Below are 11,892 nucleotides of genomic sequence, written 5' to 3'. Positions count from 1 at the left end.
CATTAAACATAACAAACAATACCCCAAAACACATACAAATAACCAAATCTTCACACAACAACAAAGCAAATCGGGGGCCAGAGGTTACTAGCACTTAGCCCCTCCGAAGGAGAACAGCCCTCAGCGCTGTCTCATCTCCTCGTCCCAAGCTGGAGCAATCTTCAGACATCAAACCCCCAGGCGTCGCAATCCTCTCTGACACCCAGAGAACAATGTCCGTAGCAAGATGGTAAGCTCACCCCGTCTGAAACAGGGAGAACACTCCAGAAGTGTCCAAGAATGACCCTCAAGTCATCCGTGACTCCACACAGTTCATAGCTTCATGCTGGTGAGGGGCAACCACGCCTTGGTAGCCCACTAAATGCACTCCAGGATAGTCTGTAAACATCAACACAGAACTACACAAAACACAGAACATCCTATAGACATAGACTAAACCTAAATTACTTCAAAACAGAACAATCCAACCAAGGAGACGTGTACACACACCTGAATCAAAAACACAGGTGAAATGTAGACGACCCCCTGCTGCCTGATTAAACAAGAGAACAATATACAGACAACAGGTGACCGTCAGCCCCCAGGATGGCATACATCAGGCATTGCTAGGGCCCGGCCCCCAGGGTCCGCGGTACCTGTAAAACAACACTCAACACAAACCGAGGTTAATGACAGAGGGGTAGGCCTAAAGCCAACTCCTCAATAGAATGCATAAACGAACAGCTTATGGCCATTCATTGACTATTGAAACACAAACTCCTAAATCAAAGTGAGAAACATAACCTATTTGAATTGACTAAACAGCTTTGTAAACCAATTATCTAAACTGATGTTATATGAAACCATAACTGAATACTCCTACTATTATGAAATTCCTGTAATAAACTGAACTTAGCATCAAATCATTGATAACCATTCAACACACATGACTTTTTGTTTTTGTTTTTCTGAACAAAAAGATGGTTCATACTCTGGAGTCCATATTCAACTAGATTGCTTCTATAATAATCTTCTGGAGACAAGTGTTCCTCCAAAATGTCACAGATGTAATAAAAAAATATTCCTCATCACTTCAACTTCAGTAATGAACTCAGGCTCAGAGGTGACAACGTAGGTTATCACCGCTATCATTCTCCTAAAAAATTGATTCTAAAAATGTAAGAAATACTTATTGTATTGTAAATTGCTGATGACATCTAGCCAATGACATGTTTAACTTCCTCTTCACCCCCCCTTTTTTTTTTTTTTTTTTTTTTTTTTTTTGAATACTTCAGAATTAATAATCTCCCCCTGTCTGAGGCTGTTGGAAAACAGGGAACGGGAGTGAAGATTACATCATTGGATTGGTGTCGTTGTTGTTCTGCAAAACAACTTGTTTCTACTCCTCTTCTATCCATTTTCCACTCAAGAGCTGACTTTGAGTGAGTTTCCTCTTCAGCTCAGCATCTTGTTCCTTCAACTACTTTCCAATTTCCTTCAACTACTTCCTAATCTCCTTCAACTACTTCCTAATTTCCTTCATTCTTCTTAATCTGGTACATCCTTGGTCCATGTTGTATCATCTTCCTTCGAGTCAGACTCCTCACTCTCTTCTTCACTACTACTACTAGTCTGTTTCATTAGCAACACTTCCTTTCTATACAGCACCTGTCATAATCTTTCTAATACTTTCATCATATCCTCCAATATCCACTCCTTCATCTACAGAAGAGTCACTGTCGCTTCCACTTTCCCTTTTTGTTCATCTACTTCTTCTTCTTTTCAGCTGGTATCAGAGACTGAGCTAATCGCTGATCTTATTGCTATTCCTATCCATATTCTGGCATATCAGCAGTTTATTTCAGTACATTTCCTCATTAAACTATACGGTAGTGTACACACACACACACACACTTAATACTCCATATATTTATTGACACATTTGCTTTGTGTCAAGAGCAATCAGAAACTACTACATACTTTGAGTGGGTGCTATGTTCTAGAAATGAAAAGAGAGGTCTAGGATAAGACAGTTGAGTTGCCTTAATAGCCACAGCCATTTCGTTAAATCAACATTCTCCTATCCTTCTTTTACAGTAGGCCACATTGGCAAGCTGTCTATGAATTTCACTGATGTAAGCCCTTCTATCTCACAGGACGATGGCACCCCCTTGTGTCCGCAGACTGAATAACAACAGACAAATCTGGTTTGAGCTCGAGTAAAGCATCAAGTTGTGGCGTAGGGAGATTGTTGGCCACCTTGTAGCCTACTGTCATTTCATGCCTAAAACTTGAGAAACGTCACTGTCTATCAATCTGAAATAAAAATTTGAAATTGAGAGTTTAACATGTTTTTTGAATGATTTTTCAAGGTGCCCACCCACATCCATTGTATGACCTAAACAGTGGTAGAGCAATTATCAGACTTTCTCAAAAGTGCTAGTTTTGTCAACGTTTTGATCTGAACCATTGTATATGATCATAAGTAACCTTAAAACAGGGCTAAACATGCATCTTCCCTTTACTACTACATGTTCCACGCCAAGTAATGATTTTATCAAGTCTGACCACTAGGTGCGCTAGACTGGAAGCCACATGTATTAGATCTGATTCCGGATCCTAATCTAAAGCCTAGTCTTTGGGACTCCAGATTCACATCTAAATATGAAATTCTGCAATATAAATATGACCACTAGAAGTGCTAGACTGGAAGCCACATTGATTGATTGATTGATTGATTGATTGATTTATTTATTAGGTAAAAGTACAAAGAAACAGTACATCCCAGAGGATAGCATGATAAAAGCATACTTAGACACTTGTTTCCAACATGGTCCTTGAGAAAATAGGATAATTTAGGTGATGTTAGTGTTGTTTCCAGATTGAAGGTTCCAAATAGGCATCTATGAGTGATTTAGGGATGAATTGGGAAAAAATATAGGAGGTTATTAGTACTGTTCCCGGTTGGGAGTTCCAAAATCAACTCTAAAAATATTTACCCCATGGCGCCCCCAAGTGCACGGGGAAAGGCATTACAGGTTATTTTTTCTGAATCCGGAAACCAGTTTGGGAATCCGGAATTGCAATCCGGAACCTAAGGCCCATACATTAGCATCCAGATTGGATCACCGTTCCGGAACGAGAGGTGGCTAATTCAGATTCAAATCTAAATCAATGCAAAAAAAAGGGTTAGGAGGGACAGAAAGAATACGATTGTTCCTAGCCCCACTAACCAGTCCTGAATAGAAACAGGCCGGCCCCAGCCCAAAAACCAGGCCTGACCTGGTCTAGTTTACATCGCACAATGTATCCTGGGCTTTTCCGCTAACATTCCACTGTGCCCAATCGGTTAGTACGCACGCCGGGCGGCCCCGGCGTATAGAACGATCAGCCCTTCTCAACCCGCCCAGCAGATGAGGTCTGAGGAAGTAGAGGAGCTTTCCATCGCACCACATTCACCCTGTTACACAGAAAACACTCGGGAATCCACCTGAACACTTGAAATGGACAAGCTACGTCGTGTGTTGAGCGGCCAGGAGGAGAACGAGGAGTTAGGGCTCACATCCCAGGTGGAGTAGCCTAAGAGTTCAACCAGGAGGTTTGAGGAACTGACTGTAGCACTAGCGCTTGTTTTGTTGTTGAAAGTATCGTTTTAAATGTTAACTTTGTTTTCAAGACGACACACACACACACTTTGCGACTAGTCTACACACTGCTAGCTAGCAGCGAGTAAGCTGTCAGATGTCAAACTCAACTGTCCCTATAAGATGACTTTAGCTAGATAACGTCACCCTGTAACTAACCTGTTAAAGCCAGTAACGTAACGTAACGTAACGTCACTTAACGTCATGTTACAGCTACTGAACGTAACGGCCCACTGAGCAAAGACACGTCTAAAATACGTCTTTTAGATGTCTTTTTCATCTTTTCCGGACGTCCAAAGACATCCAATTAGGAGCCAGAATGAATGTTTATTTTAGATGTTCAGATATTGAACCCGTTCTGCACGTCCACAGACGTCTTAGAGGGGTCCAAGCCAGACGTGTGAATATTGAGGGGTCCAGCAGACGAACACACGGGGTTCAGGACCCACGGACGTTATTAAGACGTGATCTGAACGTCTGACGTTGTGTGTTTGCTGGGGGGAGTTAGCAAACGGGATCGAGTAAAACACTAGCAAGCTATAGCCAGTACAACCGGGTGTATTTGTTTTTGTCATATTCATGTGTAATTGAATGTATTGCTGCTCTTTTCATGCTTTCTTGAGGTGTCGGATAAGAGGTAAGTTATAAGTTTTGAAAGAGCTCATATCTCCTGTATAAATCATTGCCTTTCATGCATGCATCAATTTGTTACAATGTGTTAATTCTCATGTGTGATATACTAAGTTATAGCCAATGAAAAGTACCAGCTATTATATCAACTTATGTATCATATGACATTATGTATGATGTCATGAGACAGACGGATCATTACTGATTATCTCCCTCCTGTGCCTGTGGGTCATGTGACTTTTGTGACTGTTATCATACTCGTGGCCGACTGCTGTCCTATGGATGCCCCCTGGCCCTGGACGTCCTGGTAGTATACTCCTCATTAGGAGACTTGGGGTCAGAGCGGGGTCAGTCTGTGTAGGGTCCTTGCCTAGCCTAAGTCTCAGTTTTTATTCTGCATTCTTATGTTCTTTACACTCCAAATGTGCAACCTTCGTTAGCTAACCTCTGATCTTACGTGATTGGGAACACAGCTGTCACAAATCCAGTTCTCCAGGTCTCTGTCTTGCCAAGGGCAAGTAGGTAGTAGGTCTAGCTCCGTGCCAGTGCCTAGCCCATGCCCTGCAATAGCCCAGGGTCCCTCTGTGTGTGGGCCTGCGCCTGAGCCCAGGATCAGATGTCTGTGTGTAGGTTCCTGCCTACCCCACGGTCTCTGGGCCTCCGGTTCTGCCCGTCTTGTGATTTCCTGCCATTGTTCTCCTCAGGTCCTGGATGGCACCACGCTCAGCTACAGCACACGGGTCAAGTGGTTCCTCATTAGCTTCGCTGCAGGCGTCCTCTGCTCCATACTGGTCAGTATAATACAGGGGTCAGTACTGGTACATATGAACTGGAACAGCAGGACACGGGTCTGGTCCTGCCCTCAGCAGGGTATGCTGCTGGTCCCCGTGTCTGGGACATCATCAGTCAGGCTAGTGCTGTCTCACTTCACCTGCAGCCAGGGGTGAAAATTAACTTTTTTGGCTCATGGTGAGTCGCCTGCCAAAGGGACTGTAGATGAAAAAATCTACCGGTCAAGTATATATATTTTTCAGATAGACTTCCGAAATCTAGTCGCCAATTGGAAATTTTACCTGCATTTGGCCGGTGTTAATTTTCAGCCCTGACTGCAGCGATGCAGTATCTCATCCAGCATTAAAGGGTCAGCCTGTAATTCATTTCCCCTATCTACCAACTACCACACACTGGCCTACTTCTAAAATAGCCTAGAAGGTGCTTGGTTATTCAGAAGATTCAACGTATGTGTTCTCTTCTCTAGCAGTCCACAGGATTACTCAATACTTCCTCTCCCCCAAAGAATTTCGCACTAGAGTATTTTTTCTGATGATGTTTGCAGGTTTCATTGTTTCTGACTGAACTGCAGTCAGTTTTTTTGGCAGCGTTCTGCGTGTCTGTTTCCTCACGTCAGTTTACACTGAGCCAGTGGGGTAGAGAAGCAGCGTAGATAACAGCCACAGAAGCCACTGTAGCCTGTTATCTGATAGCCTGCTCCTGTAGACTGATCTCCCTCTACAACATTTGAAAGATACGCCCGTTCCTCACCACAGAAGAAGCACAACTTCTCGCGCAGGCACTTTTCATCTCTCGTCTAGCTTCACCACCAGACCTCTGGGACATATCCAGAACCAGATCCAGACTGGGACATATCCAGAACCAGATCCAGTTTTTCACAATTCCCCAATCTTACTTCAACTTTTGGTACAGTACATGTATGTGTATATGAGTAAAAAAAATCCCCAACATATCCCTTGCTCTAACCACGGTTCGTACCCACTGGGCCAAACCACTCGCCCCAACCCCTTACCCTCACATCATGTATATACAGTGCATAATCTAACGCCGTGACTGCTGATGTCACCCGTTCTCTACTGACAACGACTGGGATGTAGAGTGTCTGCATTAAGACATTTTTGTTACCAGCCTGGAAGCTTTGGGGAGAAGCTCTGTAGTACCGTGTTCTACCACCGGGCGGCGATCATGTATCAGGGTGCCAGGTCTCGGGACAGTCATGCAATATACATACAATAGCTACTTGTACTCTGTCTTGCTCACAAGTAGTGTGGTGATATGGTATGAACTTCATTATGATGTGATGGTGTGTGTGTTTTACCAGGGCACAGCCTTTCTATTCCTACCCAATGGCATCAAGTTGTTTGCTGTGTTCTACACCATAGGGAACCTCTCTGCCATCCTCAGGTAAGACTCACAGTGAAACTGACTGATTGGCAAAACATTTAGGCTATTTGACCTGCTTAAAAACCCAGCCAACACTGGCAGTATAATACCATAAGCACTGTTGATAATACTGGGTCATTGCGGACTCCGCATCTCACTAGGGCTGGGTTTAAAAAATCGATTCAGAATCGATTCAGGAATCCCAAAATCAATCTTTTATTTAATTAATGAATGAATGAATAAATGAAGGTATGAAAAGTTCATTCATTCATTCATTCATTCATTCATTCATTCATTCATTCATTCATTCATTCATTCATTCATTCATTCATTCATTCATTCATTCATTCATTCCTTTTTGGAAATCAGTATTGATACCCAGCCCTAGTATTGATGTGTTGCATAACTTGGCAGTCATGTAATTAAGGTTACAGCTAAGAAAAACAGGTTTTACTAACACTAACCGAATCGAATCGAATCGTGATAATCGATTCTGAACCTTGTGAATCGGAATCGAATCGATTCTTGAAATTCGACTCGATACCCAGAGATCAGGTGGACTGTGATTCACATGTAATGCTGTCTAGTGTCTCTATATCTGCATGTGGACAGGGCCGGTCTTATCTGTGAGGCTGTACTGTGCATGATAGACCGGATGCCTACCCCTTTTGTCCACACGTGCAAATGACTACCATCAATAATTAAGCTCTTGTCTCCTAACCCTTATTTGAATGTTCCAGGAGCCTGTCCAGCGGGCTCATTGTGGAAGGGAGTTATGGGAAACAGTCTGGTTTCCTGTGGCCTTTGTGCTATAGTTGTACCAGAGACACTCTCATCAATCACCCTGTGCTGCTTCTGTAATGGTTAACACCCACTGGCTCACCAAGAGGGTGAACTTCAGCATCTGACTGTTGGAGATGTACAGTGGATCTTATACATGGAAGCATATGGACCTATAAGATATTCTCTTATGAAGGACCATCAACTTGTTTTTATTTAAATTTTTTGAGGGATGTTTTTTCAACATGGCTTTTGAAATAATGTCTTCAAATGGTCGTGCACATTCATCGAGTTAAGTCCTTAATTCTTATGAAACCTGAACATGTTGCATGTGACCATGATGGCTTCGATCTGGAGTTAAGATGTAACACCAGTCACCTCCTCAGTCATTGTCCTGTCAGTTGTGACACGGTGGCCATATCGTTTTCAGGCCTTTCTTTTGTCAGGTGTCATCGTTAGTCTTGTGTGTTTACTCACACAGGGCCTCTGTGACAGACACCGGGGGGGGCTCTGTGTGTTCAGCGTCACCTCCCCTCACTACGGCGCCAGAGTCGTGTTTGGAGTGGCTGGTGGCCACGGTAACTCTGACAGCAGGTCAAACAGACTTCAGTAAAGCCATGATCAACTCATCTCTGCACCTTAACCCAGCTCAATTGTGTGACGCAAAGGTGGCTATATTTCAAACTCGAATTAGCACATGGTTGCTCTCATCTTACCATTGGTATGCAGGACATATGTACAGTACATGGTTTATGAGCTGATACAGTGGCATGGTGAGAGAAAGACTAGTCTAAACTAGTCACCCAAAGTACATCACATTACCGCAATCAATTTTCTGAAGCAAAGCTCACCTTAAAAGATATTTGCATTTTTTGCATTTTACTTACAATTCAAAAGTGATGGCTTTAAAACATATTTTTTTTAAATTGTTCCCCGGTTGCGGCAAACTCACCACAATTTAAAAATAGATTTTGAAGCCATCACGCTCAACTTTTGAAATGTAAGTAAAACGTGAAAATGCATCTTTGACGTGAGCTTTACTTCAGAAAATGGATACCGGTTATGTAATATATGTTTATATATATTTAGACAGGTATGGTCCTTTAATAAAAATTGGGGAAGCCAGCCATCAGAATTCCCCCATGCTCCCCCCATGCTCACCAGCGTCGTCTGACTGTCCGTCCGTCTTGTCTGTATAGGTGTAGGTACTGCATTTGTAACGCGCTCCCCATCCAGTTGTTACACTGGCCCGGAGCGCCATTCACACACCAATGGCGGCAGCTGCCATGCAAGGTGCTTGCCTGCTCATTGGGAACAATTTTGGGGTTCAGTGTCTTGCCCAAGGACACTTCGACAGGTAGTCAGGAGAAGCCGGGATTCGAACCACCGACCCTACGATCACTGAACGACCCGCTCTACCTCCTGAGCTATACCGCCTGTCTGTCATGCCGTACTGTAGGTGGTAACTACTGTAGTTGCTTTGGTAGGTAGCCCTGACGACGAGGCTCGTCAGGACAGAACATCCTAAGCCCTCAGGATAAACTCATCCGTCGTACCCTGCTCTGTGTCTGACCACAAACAGCCTTTATCTCTTCTGCTTTGGTGAAGGCTGCTTCTCCCAGACCTGCAAATTTGTCACCTTTTGGCTACAGTCACCTTTTTTATGTTAACCATGGTAGTTTCAGTGAATCTAGAGGGTTTAAGTTTTGTATGTCGTCACCTTTTTCACTACTCCAGAGTTTGCAGGTCTGTTCTCCTTATCCTGCTCTGTCATGTGGTGTATAGAAGCTGAGATGTTGCTCATTGATCAAATAATGTCATGACATTAATCACAAATGCATTTTCCGTCTTGTGTCCATAGGGCTACTTAGTATATGGATGAAGCTCTAGGCTCTACTGTTCAAACAGGCTCAAGCACCACATTAACATTTTTAAGTAGTGCTTTATTTTAAATCCAGGCAGGTGTCATGATCATGGTGTCACGATAACAATAAAGATAAAGATTCACGTACATAAATCATACTCATTATCCATACACTTGTATTTTTCCCGTTCCATCTCATAAGTCCACCATTCTGGTTCAGGCTTGCACTTGAATGACTCAGCACTGTCCCAGAGGGCAGCGAGGAACGTCGGTCGGAACGCCATGAGGACATGAGGGGGAATTAATGAGGGGGAATGACATCATGGTACTCCGACTGACGTTCCTCGCTGCCCCCCTGTGACAGTGTTAGCGAGTGCCAAGGGAACAGCCCTTGCTCTGTTGCACCTCCCTCTGTTACACACACACACACACACACACACTCACAGCTCTCCTGTCTCCTGTGAGGCAGGTCAGCCCGCTCAGCCCAATGACACCATGGCACTCTGACTGACGTTCCTCGCTGCCCCCCTGTGACGGTGTCAGCGAGTGCCAAGGGAACAGCCCTTGCTATGATGCACCTCCCTCGGTTACACACACACACACACACACTCACAGCTCTCTCCTGTCTCCCCCACACAGCTTGTGATGCTGCTCCTGTGATGCAACTCAGCCCACTCACGCCAGAGCTAGACTAACTGCTGGGGAGGTCTTGTGTTTGGGAGATTGACATCAGTCTAGTATCACTGGAGACGGAAATGTGTGGGAATGAATAAGGGAAGGGATGTAGACATGAATGTGGGAATGAATGAAAGAAGGAATGTAGGATTTCATTCGAACACAACCTGGTCGTACCTACAAGAAGTGGGTTGCTCATCTTTATTGCAAGGATATCCCATAATGACCCGTGTACTTTCCTTGTTGACGATGCTGATGGTCAAGGAGGGAGGAGGGATTAATACTGTAAAATACCATGGTGTTTTTGTAGATGGCGTAATGTACTGTGAAATTTCACACCGTTACACGAACTTTTGTGTCTACTTTTATCTACTAATATCTACTGTCCCGTCCCGTCTCCTAGCACCTGTTTCCTGATGGGCCCTCTGAAGCAGCTGAAGCGCATGTTCGAGCCCACCAGGCTGATCGCCACCTGCGTCATGCTGGTAACTACACCCACTCACACCCCCTTACCCTAACCCTAGCCCACTCACACCCACTAACCCTAACCCTAGCCCTAGCCCACCAGGCTGATAGCCACCTGCGTCATGCTGGTAACAACACCCACTCACACTCTGAGCTGGCAGCTCCTACAGTACCTAACCATACGCCCCAATGCACACTGAGAGAGTTTGAGTGTGTTAGTGAATATAGTCTGTACCCAGGGGGGAAAATTCACTTTTGGGCTCACGGTGAGTCACCTGCCAAGGGGACTGTAGATGAAAAAATCTACCGGACAAGTTTATTATTATTTTTTTTTCAGATGGCATTCCAAAATCTAGTCGCCAATTGGAAATTTTACCTGCATTTGGCCGGTGGCAGGTGTTAATTTTCAGCCCTGTCTGTACCTAACCAATATAGTCTGTACCTAACCAATCAATCAATCAATCAAAGCTTTATTTGTATAGCGCATTTCATACCCAGAGGCAACACAATGCGCTTTACAGAGAACAAGGGAGGTGGGCATACGACCCACTCTCTACATATTCCAGAGGGAAGCAAAAAAACAGTAATCACCCGGGGGCCAGATAAGTGATCTGATACTACCAGTATAAGCGACCATAGCCTGACCATGGAGCATTAAGCCATGTCCAGTGAATTGCCATTATCCAGTCAAGGATAAGTGAACTTGTGTGTGTGTGTGTGTGTGTGTGTGTTTGTGTGTGTGTGTGTGTGTGAAAGTGTGTGAGTGTGTGTGAGAGCGAGGCATTAAGGGATTAAGAATTGTCACTATCCAAGCAAAGGAACAGGTAGAGCGTTACTACTAAGCTGCTGTGTGTAAACTCAGTCACTTTCTGTTCACACATTACACATGAACACATCAGTATTTTCAACTGTGGATTTTTACATATTTTGCCCTAGATGATGACAATTTGCACTGTGTCCCACAGGTTCTCGTAGGCTTGATCCATAAGTTACGTTTGTCATGTGAATGTGTCTGTATTGAGGTTGACTTCTTCATGTGTCTGTATTGTGGTTGACTTCTTCATGTGTCTGTATTGTGGTTGACTTCTTCTGTTCTCTGTCCACAGCTCTGCCTTATTCTCACTCTCTGTGCAGTTTTCTGGGTAAGTATCATCCACTGTTCTGAGTCTCGTACGCATCTTACAGGGCATAGATACCCTATGTCTTCTACCACTGCTCTTTGTGTATCAGTCCACCATGATCTGCTGATCTCTCTCTTCCTGTTGGTCTCTCTAGTGGCACAAAAAAGGCCTGGCCATCATCTTCTGTATCCTGCAGTTCCTGGCTATGACATGGTAAGTTAAGTCTCTGACGCAGGGCCGGGGGGGGAGATCGTAGTAGCGGTAGTAGTCGTTGTTACACCTGTTGACCTCCCTCCTGGGGTAGAGCTTATGACCGTCTTACACACTCATGGGGGAGATTAAGCTGGTAGTCCAGCTGCCTCATCTGGCTAACGTTGATCCTGGATAGAGCCAGGGTGGGGTCCTGGGCGCCTGGCTGGAACTCGGCCATCACATTGCAACAGACCATCTACTAAGTCAAGGATGGTGAGTAGCGTCTGGTACCTTTGTTCCCCTGGTTTGGCCAGACACGCCAGAACATCATCAGACACGCTCGGGATCAGAAGGAAATCCTCCGTCT

General features: G+C 44.4%; 1 protein-coding gene across 1 annotated transcript in view; it reads left to right on the top strand.

Annotated features, from left to right (window-relative positions):
* The first annotated feature begins 3,398 nt into the window (after positions 1-3,398).
* Positions 3,399-11,892, top strand: part of sft2d1 (SFT2 domain containing 1) — a 16,693-nt gene continuing 8,199 nt past the window's right edge. The window contains exons 1-6 of the mRNA XM_084458666.1: positions 3,399-3,548; positions 4,958-5,044; positions 6,367-6,449; positions 10,151-10,232; positions 11,319-11,354; positions 11,488-11,546. Coding sequence (XP_084314792.1) covers positions 3,483-3,548; positions 4,958-5,044; positions 6,367-6,449; positions 10,151-10,232; positions 11,319-11,354; positions 11,488-11,546 — 413 coding nt within the window. The 5' untranslated portion in view covers positions 3,399-3,482. The remainder of the gene's footprint in view (positions 3,549-4,957; positions 5,045-6,366; positions 6,450-10,150; positions 10,233-11,318; positions 11,355-11,487; positions 11,547-11,892) is intronic.

Source organism: Borostomias antarcticus (assembly GCF_949987555.1).
Source record: "Borostomias antarcticus genome assembly, chromosome: 25".
In the NCBI taxonomy this organism is placed as follows: Eukaryota; Metazoa; Chordata; class Actinopteri; order Stomiiformes; family Stomiidae; genus Borostomias; species Borostomias antarcticus.
The sequence above is the reverse complement of the archived record's forward strand: the minus strand, read 5'-3'. Positions and strand labels throughout refer to the sequence as shown.